General features: G+C 46.1%; 1 protein-coding gene across 5 annotated transcripts in view; it reads right to left on the bottom strand.

Annotated features, from left to right (window-relative positions):
* The window catches only part of IQSEC2 (IQ motif and Sec7 domain 2), a 78,280-nt gene that overhangs the window by 36,527 nt on the left and 27,771 nt on the right, over positions 1–13,982 (bottom strand). Inside the window, exons 1-2 of one of the 5 annotated variants that reach the window (XM_025040547.1) lie at positions 5,862–5,973; positions 3,982–4,201 (exon numbers count right to left, since the gene is read on the bottom strand). The exons of 2 other annotated variants lie outside the window; for them this stretch is intronic. In XM_025040547.1, coding sequence (XP_024896315.1) covers positions 3,982–4,019 — 38 coding nt within the window. In that variant the 5' untranslated portion in view covers positions 4,020–4,201; positions 5,862–5,973. Of the gene's footprint in view, positions 1–3,981; positions 4,202–5,861; positions 6,242–13,982 lie in introns of those variants that run through there. 2 more of the 5 variants (XM_015597914.2, XM_015597915.2) reach the window with 2 other exon arrangements.

Raw genomic sequence — 13,982 nt, 5'->3', positions numbered from 1 at the left:
ATTAAAAGGAAAAGCAATATCTGAACAGTTGGATACAGGAAAAAGATGTAGAGAAGGAGGGAAATGAGTTAATAAAAGTAAGGAAATGTGACCAAAAAAAAAAAAAAAGCCAGTACTTTTGAAATTGTGACAGGGTGGGTATAATGTGTTGTCATTACTGTTATGGGAGTTTTGTTTTCCTCACAAGATGAGATCATCTTGTGATGGGATCATACCATAAGCCCTGTTCTGCTTTCTTCATATAACAATAAGTCTTGAAGATCTTTCCATGCCTGTATATGGAGATATATCTTTTTCTTTTGATCTTCTACAGAGTAGTCCATATTATGGGTAGATCGTGAAGGAAAAGCTGTTCCTTACTGATGGACATTTAGGTTGTCTTAACTTTTCACCATTACAAACAATGCTGCAATGAAGATCTTTGCATATGTCTGGAAGTAGTTTTGAAGGACAGATCCCTAAAAGTTGAATTGCTAGGCCAAAGGAATGCACGTTTTATTTAAAATGTGGATAAAAGTTATTCCTGTTGCTTTAACATTTTTGCAGACTGGTTACAAATAAAAGAGTATTCCTACTTGTAATCCTGTCTTTGTTTTGAGAAGAATACATCATGCTTTGAAATTGTGACAGGGTGCATATAACATGTTGTCATTGTTCATTAAGGGTTGGTTGAGAATGCTATCCTTGAGGGTATGTGATAAAGAGTTGCACAGTATGGCTTATGTTTACAGTAAGGATTGAGGTGTTTTAGAAAAGGCCTCTGGCTGGCCAAATTGGGGTCCATCTAAGTAGTAAAACCTTAGAGAAATCTAGCTACAAGACTTGGTTCCTGGCTTGGACGTATAAGACATTTAAGATTCTGGTAGCAACTAATCGTCCCATTAAAAAAATGGTACCAGTTTGCACTCCAATCAAGGTATGTGAGAGGTTCTGTTTCCTCACAACCCTTTCCATCTTTTAAATTCTAGTACTTTAAAATTGATACTTCATTGTTGTTTTAGTTACATTTCTTTACCTATTAGTAAGCTTGAATATCTTTTTTTTTTTCATTCATTAGCTAATTATCTATTTCTTCTCTGAATTGTCAAACCATGTCATTTCTCCATTTTAAATGGGTTGCACACCTTTTTCTTACTGACTTCCTGGATACGATATAGATATACACAGAGACACTAACATTTGCCTGATATCTATGTAACAAATACTTGCTTCTATCCTCTTGTTTATGTTTTAACTTTGTATATAGTATCTTCCTCCACACAGAAGTTCTTAATTTTAATGTAGTCAAAATTATTGCTCTTCACTTTATGGCTTGTGGGTTTTTAAGTCATGCTCAGAAAAGCCTCTCTACTCTAATATTCTGGAGTTTCCTTTGGCATGTTTCCAGTTTTATTTTTTCGTATTTGTTTTGTATGAGGTAGCAGTTTGACTTATTTTTTTCTCAAATGGTAGCTAACAGTCCCATCCCATTTACTGACTCCCCGATGATTTGAAATGTGTTCTTTATCATAAATTAAATTCCTCTATGAATATATGGATTTCTTTCTATACTCTCTACTTTGTTCCATTTATGTACTCCTCCATTTCTGTGATGATATAATATTTCTAACTACTGCAGCTTTATGGTAAGTTTATTGTATCTTATAGGGCAAGTCTTCCCCTTATTGTTCTTTTTAAAACTTTTCTTATTTATTCCTGGGCATTTGCTTTTCCAAATGAACCTCAAAACCCAATAGCCCAATTCTCAAGGGAAATAGCACTGAAATTTTAATGAGAAAATGCAGTGAACCTTTTGACCAAATTAGGGGGAAATTGTCATTTTTACCATATTGAATCTTCCTATCCAGTAACGGAATAGGATTCTTGATTTATTCAAGTCTTCTTACAGTCTTTGATGAAATTTTTAAAACTATTTCACATTTCTTGTAAATTCTTAGGAATTTTATAATTTTTTTTTGCTATTGTGAATGGAATTTTTTCTATTATGTTTTCTACTTTGTTATTGCTGGTATTCAGAGAAGCAAATAGTTTGGATGTATATTTATTTATCTTGTATCTACCCATCTCACCAAATTTTCTTATTAGTTCTAATAATTTTTCCTTTTATTCTCTTTAATTATCTAAGTAGACAACTATGTCATCTTCGAATCATGCTAACGCCGATTCTTTTTTTCTAATATTTATAGCACTTATTTCTTTTTTCAATCCCATTGGTTAAACTTCCAGAAAAATCAATAGTTAGTGACAGTGATAGCAGTCATCCTTATTTTGTTCCTGGATTTAATGGAAATTTATCTAGTACTTCTCTGTTACATTTGATGATTATGTTCGGTTTTTGACAAAAAATCTTTACCAAGTTAAGGAAGTTTTCATTGATTCCTAGCTTACTGTACTAGTTATCTATTGCTGTGTAACAAATTACCCAATGCAGCAAGAGATAACTAAGACACTTTCTAAGAGTTTTTAAATCAAGAATGAATATGTTATTTTATCAGATTATTTTTTTCAGCATTTATGGAGACAGTTATAAGATCATTTCTCTTTAATCTATTAATATAATTAATTACAATGACATCTTTCCTAATGTTAAACAATCCCTACACTCCTGGGACAAATCTTCACTTGTCATGACACATTCTTCTTTTAATACATTGATGGATTCAGTTTGATAATTAACATATCTGTTACTATATTAACATGTGGGATTAGGCTATAGTTTTCCTTTTTTTTTTTTTTTTTTCTTTTTCTGTCTAAACCTGTCCAGTTATACTACTCCTTCTGGAATGAACTAAAAAGCTGTCCATCTTTTCCTAGTATTTGATCTTTCAAGATTTAATAGAACTCCCATCGTATCAGCACTTCCATAATAACTGGGCCTGGTACCATTTCTAAGGAGAAAACTTGGGCCATCTTTTAAATTTCTTCTATATTGTTCTATTACGTTCAGGTTTTTTTTGCCACTCTTTAAGTCATTTGGTAATTTATATTTTCCTAGAAAACCATCCATTTCATCTAGATTTTCACGTTCATTGGTAGAAAATTATACAAAGCATTTTCTTATGACTTCTTTCTTCTCCTCAGAATCTGTGGTTAAATCTCTTCATCATACCTTATTTTACTGATGTTTTCTTGCCTTTTTCTCAGACGTTTCTGCCAAAGGATGGTCTGTCCGCTTTACTGGTCTTTTCAAAAACTACCTCTTAGTTTATCAAATCTTTTGTTTTCTATTTAATTAATTTCTGGTCTTATCTATAGTAAGTACTTTATTCTGATTTCTTTTGGTTGTTCTTACTCTAGATTCTTGAGTAAGAATCTAGTTCATTTAATTTAAGCTGTCTTGAGTAACTAATTCATTTAATTTAAACTGTCTTGTTCTCTAGTAAAAGCGTTTTCCTCTGGGAACCCACATGGTCATATCCCATAGGTTTTGATACATTTTATTCTCATTGACATTTATTCTAAATCTTCCATAAATTTCATTCTTTTTTCCTCTTTAACACAAATATTTTAAAACTTTCAAATGGGCCCAGTCTTTCTGCCATTGTTATTAATATTTCATTTTATTGCATTATAGAAAATATAAAATGTGTTTTTTAATTAACTGGAAAATAATACTGTTCTTCAAAGGTGTTAATAGATTGTTCCCTCTGGCTAAACACCCTTCCCCATCCTATCCAACTGGCAAACTCCTACTCATCCTTCAAAACAGCTCAAATGTTACATTTGCTAGGACCAACCACTCCCATTTTGGGGGACAGGTGTCTAGGGAAGGATTTTTTAGGAAGGACAAACTACAAACAGATTCTGAATGTCCTCTTTGGTCTCCTGACCTGGTCCCCTTGTCACTCTTCTTACACGCACAGACACCCATTCCACAATCACTCCAGGGGCTAGAGGGAGGTGGGGCGGGGATCTGGCAATGATATTGTATATTTGTGTGGAAGGGTGAAGGATTGGGGGAGGGATGGTTCTAGCTCTTACCTGCTCTCTGCCAGCCTGCCTGAGGGGGTAAGCTTCATGGAGTCAAGGACCTGAGTAGGACAGCAATACTGGTGTAGAGTATGAGACGCTGTGGACCTGAGAGACAGCGAGAGACAGAGAGAGAAAGAGAGAGACAGAGAGAGAGAGACAGGGAGGGAGGGGAGAGGCAGGGTGGGGAAAGGGGACAAAGAGGCAAGAGTGAGTGGAAGGGGTGGGAAGACTGGAAGGAATGGGTGGTGGAGGATAGGGAGGGGTGGGAGTCAGGGAGGGAAGAAGGAGGGAAGGGAAGGAAGGAAGGAAGGAAGGAAGAAAAAAAGAAAAAACCACAAAGTCAAGAAAGAGAGGACGGCACTCGAACCACAAACAGAACACAACGACAACAGGGGGCAGCAGAGACAAAAGAGCTGGGCTGGGCCTCCTGTGTCCCAGGTGACTCCGTGGGGACCCTGGCCACGGAGACACTGGGACACCATAGCAAGGAAGGGGGAAGGGAGCCCTCCTCACACCAGACGCCACAAGGGTAGGGAAGAGGGGAGCAGGAAGCGGGGTGAGAGAGAAGGGCAAAAAATGTATGGGGGCTCCCCCTTATAGAAGACCCCTCACAAGAAGTGAGGGAGGGATGGAGAGAGGAGAGCTCTGGGTCTGAAGAGTGGGAAGAACCCAAGCCAGGTGGGTAGAGGAAACACTGTAGGAGAGGAGGGAGAGAGACAGCAAGAAACTGAAAGAGACAAGGAAAGGATGACACAGTAAAGGAGAAAGACAGAAAGAGGAAGACAGAGAAAGGGCAAGACAAAGGACACAGAGAGAAGACAGGGAGAGGCAGAGAGTACTAAAGCAAAGGAGAGGAGAAGTGAGGGCGGAGGAGAGCTGACAAGGTTTCAGTAGTCTTGGTGACAGAATGGGACTAGGGGGTGAGTGGGCGGGGTGAGTGGGCAGGTGGGGCCCAGGGAGCCAGAAGACAGGGTGGTTCAGAGGAGCAGGAGTCTTTGCTTCCAAGGCCAGTGCTGCTGCGCCCCCCAAGCCCAGGGCAGGGCCCATGCTCCGCCCCCCCCAGCGCTGTGTCCCCACCCCTAGTTCAGGGTCCAAAGGCCCATCTGCCTCCTGTTTCCCATGATCGAAGTCCAGAGAATGGAAAGGGAGAGGAGGGACAGTAGGGCAGCGAGGCCGAGGTCCCTGCCCTACCCAGCACAGGGCAGATGCTGGGAGCGGAGCTGGTTCTTCCAGGTCAGCCAGCCCCTGTGCTCCACAAGCCCCTGAAGGCAGGTAGGTTGTGGTCGGGGCCTATCCATTCAAGAGCCCAAGTAGAGGCCCAGAGATGTGGCTGCAGGCCAGGCCAGCTGCCCACTATCTCATTTGCTGCAAATTTGAGGATGCCCAAATCTCAGAACCTTACAAAATCTTGGAATCTGAGACTCTTCTTATAAGAGACTCTGAAATCATCATCAGAACGACTGTTTCTCAAGTGCCATCTATTTGTCCGTCACCAGCCCAAGTCCTTGACTCATTATGTCATTAAACCTGAGACTCAGAGACCCCAAGGCTGCTGGAATGTTGGTATCAGAAAATCTCAGCAGCTACAGGGAGCTCCGCAGTGCCAGGTCACACTAGCATGCCAAGGCAGCCACCAATCACACCCCTCCCAGGCCATGGACTGCGCTCCTCAGGGCTCCAGGGCCCTTACACTGTTGGACACCCGGATGCCCATAGGCTCGCCCACTTGAGCTGGTTCCCTCCCCCAAGCCTCCAAGAGTCCAAGAGGGGAGCCAGGAACCAGGAAGCCAGGAGGCTGCTGAATCAGCAGCCCGGGGATCGGGTCCAGGCCTGGACAAGAAGGGAGGAGGTCAGGCTGCAGGGTTTGAGGAGGGGACCCAGGTTCCTACCTGTTACTCCTCCCGGGGGTCTCCATGGGTCTGGACCTGTCCAGAGGGCAGGCCCCCTGGCCCGGGCGGTGCCTCCACCGTGTCACCAACCCCTCCTCCCCAGCCCTTCCCTAGAAGGAGGAACCAAGGAGGCGTGGCCAGGCCAGCTGGGCTGTAGGCCAGACTGCAATTGGAAACTGCTCCTTCCCCTGATCCCCCAGGAGGGCTGGGAACTGCTGGTAAGAGGAAGCAGCTTTGAGAGCTCACGGTGACTCCTCTGAGCCAAACCCCAGGCTGGACTCCTTAAGTACACCTCAACGGGAACCTCCCCAGCACCCTGTCAAGTATGTGTCACTAGCCCTATTCTACTGAAGAGAACGTTGAGATGGAGAGATGTTAAGTAAGTAGGCACAGGTAATATAGCACGTAGTGGTGGAACCTCAAGATAAGGACCTGGTTTGGCCATTCCTGAATCTGGAATCTGTCCCCTCCACCCATATATATCCTGCCTTGTGAACACAGAAATCTTCCTATAGAAGCTTTCTGCGAACATCCTCATCTTCAGCACAGCTAAAGAGACCGTTTGCTTGTTGTTCTAGGATTCAAATCACCCATTTTGGGAAATCAAGATGAGGCCCTGGCCAACATTCTTGAGCACCGCAATAAGTTCTCACTTTCTTCTGAGTTGTTTTCTAGACTGGCCTGAAGAGAAGAGCAAAATCAGAAGAAATGCCATTCACAATCAAGAGGCTGTTCTTCTAAGGAAATTGCCCCACCTGATTTTATGAAGGGGGAAACTGAGGCCTGGAGAGGGGAAGAGTCTTACTGAAGTTCATACAGTCAGTCAGACTAGAATCCAGGTGCCCTGACTCTCCACCTATCTACCACAGTAATCTCTCCTCCATATGGGTGGGGCTGGCAAAAGGACAGAATGTGGAGTATTTGAAGGATGTGGGGCTCCTGAAGGATTTCCAGATCCAGCTCAGAGTGTTCCTGTCCTTTCATGGCCCCAGAGCCCAGGCCCCTGGCTGTTCTGAGCAGAAGGCAACCCTGGGAGGGGCCAGGGGGCCAGTGATCTAGAAGGAATAGGAGCTGACAGGCAACAGGCCAGCCTTCCTGCCTCCCTGCCGGGGCAGCTGGTTCCTCCCAAGAAAGCCAAAGCTGCTGAGAGGGAGAGGGCCTCCGGACCACCACAAAGTTGGCATCTGTGGGCCCTTCGTGGCCTCCTCTCTCTCTTCCCACGCCTAAAGCCCCCTGGTCCTCAGGGCTCTGGCCTCAGCTTCTGCTCTTCTCTCTCTCCAGAAACTCTCCTAGGAGAGTTCCTGCTGCAGCTGAACCGGGTGCCCATTTGCAGTTATTGCACTAAGAGCTGTACCTCTGGCCAAAAGCTTCCTCTTGGCCTGGCAGGAGTTGAGAAACAGAAATTCTAGTCCTGGCCCTAAGGCTGATGCTCTGTGACCTTGGACAAGCCCCTTCCTCTCTCTGGCGAGGCAAAGAGCCTACAATTTGGTGCCTGGTAGAGCCAAGTACAAATTCCATCTCAACCACTTTTCAGCTGGTGACCTCTCTTAGGTTCGGTTTATTCGTCTCTAAGGGATGAGTGGCAATCCCTACCTCATGGGTTCTTCTGAGGATTGAGTGAGATGAATGTACATATGATGAATTGTCTCAGCTCAAGACTGAGAGAGTCTGAATCTTCTCCCAGGGAGGCAGGGCAGACCCATGGGAAGGCTGTTCATTTCAGGGATGGGAAGATTTCCAGGAAAATGTCTCTTAATCTGGGCCGCTCTTAGAATTCAGAGATATCTGAGTATGTTGGGTAGACTCATGTGATGACTAACCAGTGGCTGAAGGGAAGAAGTATTTACAGGTGAGGAGCTTGACCCAGCCACAGGGCACTGGCAAGCTCTTCATTCACTTATTCGACAGATCCTGCAGACCAGGCATTGGGCCGGGATCTGGATACAGCAGTGATTAAGGGTGAGGAAACAGACATTCAACAACTAATGGAATTAAGTTGGGCAAAAAGTGGAGGTAGACGGGGAGAATGTTCCAGGCAGAGGAAACGACTGTCTGTTGCAAAGGACCTGAGGTGGTATTTTCAGGAACTGCAAAGAGGCCAAAGGGGCTGAGTGGAAAAAGCAAGGGGGAGAGAGGTGAGACTGGAGATGTAGGCAGGGGTCTGAGCCTGTAGAGCCTTGGAGGCTGCAATAAAGCTTTAGTATTTATACTAAGAACAATTTGACAGCCCATGGTTCATTCATAGGCATGGGCAGGGGGGCGTCTCTGAAGGCAATGAAGTTCTAGGACAAATATTAATGAGTAACAGCATGTTTCTGGGGAGAGCACAGATTTCATCAGATCCTCAGATGGGTCTGTGATCCCAAAAGAAAAGGGAAGGTCCTTATATGAGTCCATTCACTAAGTGCGTACTCTGAGCTAGTGATAGGCATCCCAGAACCTTCTGTGAACTGGCCCCTAATCCCCACCTCCAGTGAGTCTCAGCCTCTCCCCCATCTTCATCCTACCCAGACAGAAGTGCTTGTAATTCTTTGTGCTCTGCTGTCCACACTTATCTTTGCCTGTGCTGTCTCTCTGCTCAAAAGGCCCTGCCCCACCACCACCCTACCCCACGGCCATGTCCCCATCTCTATAGCTCCCCCTTGTTCTTCACAAGTCAGCTCAGAGGTTGTACCCTCTGGGAATCTGCCCTGACCCCTCCCCTGCCCTGTGTCCTTCCCACCTTCTGCTTCTTTCAGCACTGTCTGTTGCCTCTTCTGGGCCAGGAGCTCTGTGGGAAAGGAGCCATGTCTTATTCATTCCAGTGTCCCCAGCACCCAGCACAAGACAGCTAGTCACACAGGTCAGTAAGTGTTGGTAGGAGACAATCCACACTGAGGCGGAGGCTGTAAGGTGTGCTGGTGGACACTAGAGGGCACTGTGGCCACTGGAATCCCGGCCTGACGCCAGCCGGGCTGACCCAGGCTGGGCCCCAGGGCCTGAAACACAAATGGGACCATCTCTGGAGCCTGGAAACATAGAAACTCTGCTCCTGGGTCCTGCAGCTCCACAGCTTTGGACCTAATTGACCGGGGTCCCCGTTCCAGCCTCCCAATTTACCCTCTTTCCAGACCATCTGTCATGACAGCATCATCCTACTGCTCACATGGCTTTCGTTCTCCACAAATGCAGGTACCAAACACCCCTCCCACAGCCCTGGCATACATTTTTTGCTCTGCCTGCAGTACTCTCCACTTCACTTCACTTCACCCCACCCCCACCCCTTGCCTGGCTAACTTCGACTCATACTTCGATTCTCAGCTTACATGTCAGCTTGCAGAAACCTCCCTAACTCTCAGGCTGGGCTGGATATACTTCCAGGGTGCTCCCACAGCACCCTACACTTCCCGTGTAATTATCTGTAATTGTTTCCTCACCTGTTTCCCTACCAGACTGTGAGTTTCTTCAGAGCAGGACTCTGTTATTACTCATCATTGTTATCAACCGCATTTAATTTAGCACATTAGTGCCTGGCACATGCAGGTACTCAATCAATCATTTTGAGTGAGTGAGTGAATGAATGAATAAATGGATGGATGGATGACCTCCAACAAGTCACTTTATCTCTCTAGGTTCGTTCCCCATTGGTAAAGTGGATATGATCGCCCCTACTTGGCAGGGCGGCCAGATAGATTAAAGATAATGTGTATCAAGTGCTCGCTAATATTACCTAGTACATAACAGACATTTTTGGAATCAAATTAATATTTGGAATAGTGAAAAAAGGGGAGGGGAGGAATTGAAGGAGACTCTGCCCTGAGCCTGGGATGATCTTTCCCACTCAGGTTTACCATTTACATGTGGAAGATGACTTTGACAATATTAAGAAAACTATCATCTTAACATCTGCTAAGTCCCTGACCAGAAACGAGAGGTCCCCAAGGAGGTGGTGGGCAGCCTCTCGTGTCAGCCAAAGGATTCGAAGCCAGGGCCAAGGTCAGAGCCCTGGGCATTGCCCCTGCATCTGGAGAACAGTCATTAAGGCCACGGCTGGTTCCAAACTCTTTACTCATAGGTGAAAAATTGTCTAAGGGGTCATTAATTCCCTCTGTAATTAATGTAAAAACTGCAGGGTTTGTATTAATGGAAAAGTAAGCTCAAGCGTCAAGCTGATAATATTGATAATGTGTGCTTGTAATTATACACTGCAGATAACTATAAATTCAGTCACTGCACTAATAAAACGTACAAATTCCTGAAGCAACCAAGAATTTGGTAGCAGCTGTACCATGAGCAGCATTATGCCAGTTGTTCTGAGGCTATGAAAATTACCACACACCAGGAGCACTAGTAATATTCACTGTGCACTTAAAAGCTGGTTTGGCCTTTATAAGGGGAAATTTTTAGATAAAACAGGGCGTTTTGATGCAAGAGCATGAAATATGAAAGCATAGTGAGCAAAGTCAATTTGCATTAGAGTAGGAACCAAAAAAACCTTGAAGAATGAGCAATCTTACAATTGAGGGTCTCTGAGCAGACTGCTCCTTAGGCTCTGACCTCACTGTGGACACATAAAAACTGTGGTCATCGTAGAAGACCAAGTATCAAGTATTTTTTTATTATTTATTATTTCTGTTTTTAGAAATAATAAATTATTTCCAGGAAACCCACCCTGACAGGTGTTCTTCATACCGTGACTGTTCTAAGTTCACTCATGGCATACCTGACACATGGGAGCTGATCAAACCACCACCTATGTTCTCTGCTGTTCCAAGGGCTGGGCCAAGGCAGAACAACACCCTCCGCATGTGTAAATATTTTCCATAGCTCACCATTTTCCTCCCTGGTCTTGCAGCTGACAGACTACATTCACATACGGGTCTTTATACAAAACTTAAATGAGACATAAACGAAAGGGGCTCTGCGAATGGGGACCTCTCTACCCTCACCCACTTGAAAGAGAATCAACTCCCATCTATAGCCCCTTGCCGCCTTGTGTTACCATAGGCCGGACAGGAATGCTGCAGTCATATGGAGATGGACCCTAAAGCTGGAAGGTCATGTATCTTCCAGGTTGGCGGCCACATCAGGCTGCATGAAGCAGAGGAAGCTGGTCCAGAGAGAGGAATCAGTGACAAAGAGATGACAGGGACCAGGCAAGCTATGAGAGGTGAGAGCTGAAACAAGGGCCCCAGAGATGCAGAGAAAGAGGGATAGGAGAGAGAGAGAGAGAGAGAGAGAGAGAGAGAGAGAGAGAGAGAGAGAGAGAGAGAGAGGACGCGAACAAGAGCAAGCAATCTTCGTCACTTGGTCCTTGATTTCTCGGTCTCACTTCCAGTTGGTGTGAGGCCTGGCTATACTTCATTTACTGTTCTTAGATTCTGTGAGATGTAGCCTCACAATAGTTGCCCCCACCCTTTATTCTTGAGTGAGTTTGAGTGGGTTTCTGTTCCCTGCAACAAAATGTACCCAGACTAAGACAAGGGAAAATTGGGGATATAAGTGCAGGGCTTGCATAAGCAAAAAAAAAAAAAACCATAAAGAGCACTTATGTAGGGAGGGGTGAATGCAATTATAAAGCGTTTGTGTTTGTTCACTCAAATGCTCTCTCATTTCCTGACACTTGCTACCACAGACATACAATACAGCCACACACACACACACACTGACATTCAGTGGCACAGAGAAACAAAGGCAGCAACAACCAGATATGCTCCTATGTGGACACCATGACATGCACAGACACATGCCAGCATGCAGTGCTGCCCCTGGGCTCTTCACACCCGCATGGACATGGCTGGCCGGCCCTCAGGAGCACATTCACATGCATGAACACAGTGGCGCTGCCCACAAGGCTTGGGCCAGGAGTGGAGGCTTGACTGGGTGCTGCGCTGCCTCCCTTCCCAGCTGCCAAGTGACTCATCCCCAGGGCTGCTAATTAAAGCCAGGACAGAGGGGACAGAGGCGAGGGGAGGGGAAGAGAGAGAAGGCAAGTTTATTTTGGTGCCAACCAGGCACAGAGCCAGCTTAGGGGTCACCCGCTTCCTGGGGCTGGGCCAGGTGGGGGCAAGGAAACACAAACAGGATGGAGAGGGAGGACTCTCTCACCCCTCTTGTCCATCTTGAGCTTCCTGGAAAGGTACCTCCTTTGGGAAAATTACCAAACTGCCCCCGCCTCCCTCCTCCTCTGTCCCACTGTCAGATTCCAGCTCCACCCCCTCCAGACTCGTCCTTACAACTGGCTTCTCCTTGGCAGCACACTCCCATTTGAGCTTGCCAGAACTGGCTCATCTGTGTCTGTACCCCACTTCCATCCCCCCTCGAAAGGACCACCCAACACAAGCCTGGTACATAGGGAATGCTCTGTGTGTGCTTCTGGAATATGACTGTGTTAACCCTGGCACAGCACAGCTTGGATTCTGCAACTCTGAGGGTCTGGATTCCTGTCCTAGTTCTGCCACAGGGAGAATTATTTTAGCTCTCTGAGCCTCAGTTTCCTCATGTATAAAATGACAAGAATATATACCCTATAGGATTATTGTGAGGATTAAACGAGAGAATATAGGAAAGTGCCTGGCACAGCACCCAGCAACTGCTGCTGCCAAAACCCACCTCCGACCTGGGGCAGCACTTACACAGAGCCAAGTTCCAGGCCTGGCTCTACCACATTGTACCCAGGGGACTGCAGACAAGTCATGTAAGCTCTCAGAGAACTGTCTCTTATATAAGATGGGGATTCACAATATGACACCACAGATTTACTGTAAAGATTTAAGCCTGTCAAGTGTCCTGTGTGGAGCCCAGCTCTTAGAAGTGATTTGATAGATTGCAATAGTGATTCCTGAGGAGGAGCTCAGAGCTTTGGAGCCAAAGAAGCCCATGAGGGAGGAAGCAGGCAGGGAAGACTTCACAGAGTGGGTAGGACTGGAGTTGGGCTCCCTAGAGCCAGAGAGCACTGAGCGAGCAATAAGTAACAAGGTTCCAGGCAAAGGAAGTGGTGGGAACAGAGAGGTATATGGGGCGGGCAATCAAGCTGCAAGAAACAGGAGGCAGCTTGGGAGGGAAGAGTAGGATGCAGCTAGGGAGGCTCTGGGGATCCGTGGTGTCTTGGACATATGGTTGGGGGAACCACGGAAAGTCTATGAGGTCTCAGCCACCCCAGATTACCAGGTGAAAACAAGAATCTTAAAGATTATCTAATCCAAACTCCTGTTGGACAGATGGAGGCACTGAGGCCCAGAGTGGGAGGCCTCCTCTGGGAGCAGAGCCAGCAGTGGCGGCTCCTCCTACTTCTCCTCCCTAGATTGCAGCAGCTCCTGTTGCCATGGGGACATCTCCGGCTCAGCTGAGTATCAGCGGCTCCCCACTCCCTCCCTCCTTCTCTAGCAACAGGCCACCTCCTCCAGTTCTCATCCCTGCATGCCTCGCAACCCTAGCCTGGTCCCCTGCCCCTCTACCCCACCCCACCCCCTTTCTAGTCTGACTCTATAGGCCTGGGCTCCCTCCACTTCTGGTGACAGAGGCATTGGTCCTTCCTGCCCCTCTGTTTTCAAGTTCTACTCTTCTCCACATTTTTCAAGCTTGACTATCCAGTATATGACACTGGATTGGGTTAAGAGACAGTAGAGGGCACTCCAATGTGTTGAGCCACTATTTTGTGCTGAGTATTACTTTACTGTAAATTCTCTCACCAACCCACAGATGTCAGAATTATTGTCTCCATTTTACTAATGAGGAAACTAAAAAGAATTAGAGAAGTTAAGTGGCTCCACAAAGAGCACACAGGTAGAAAGCAGGCTCTGCTAAAGGCTAGCTAGCTTCATGACCTTGAGCCATTGCCAGTCCCTCTCTGGACCCTGGCTTAAGGTACCTGTAGGTTTGATGACTTTTCACATACTTACAGGAAGTCCAGGCACCTTCCTCTGCCCACAGCCCTCTCACAACACCAGCTGTTCTGTTCTAATTAGACTCCATACTTCCTCTAGCACCCCGCACTTGGAAGCCTTAAGGCCTGGTTCTTGCCATGGGTGGGGGCTACTGGTTCAATCCACCGGTTCTGCTCACTTCTTGCTGTTCCGCTTCCAACACAGCCAAGGCCTAGCCCCTCTCCTTGCTGTTTCTCCTACCCTCCTAACCTTTCCA

Source organism: Pteropus alecto, unplaced genomic scaffold (genome assembly GCF_000325575.1).
Source record: "Pteropus alecto unplaced genomic scaffold, ASM32557v1 scaffold159, whole genome shotgun sequence".
In the NCBI taxonomy this organism is placed as follows: domain Eukaryota; kingdom Metazoa; phylum Chordata; class Mammalia; order Chiroptera; family Pteropodidae; genus Pteropus; species Pteropus alecto.
This window is presented reverse-complemented; position numbering and strand designations above follow the sequence as displayed.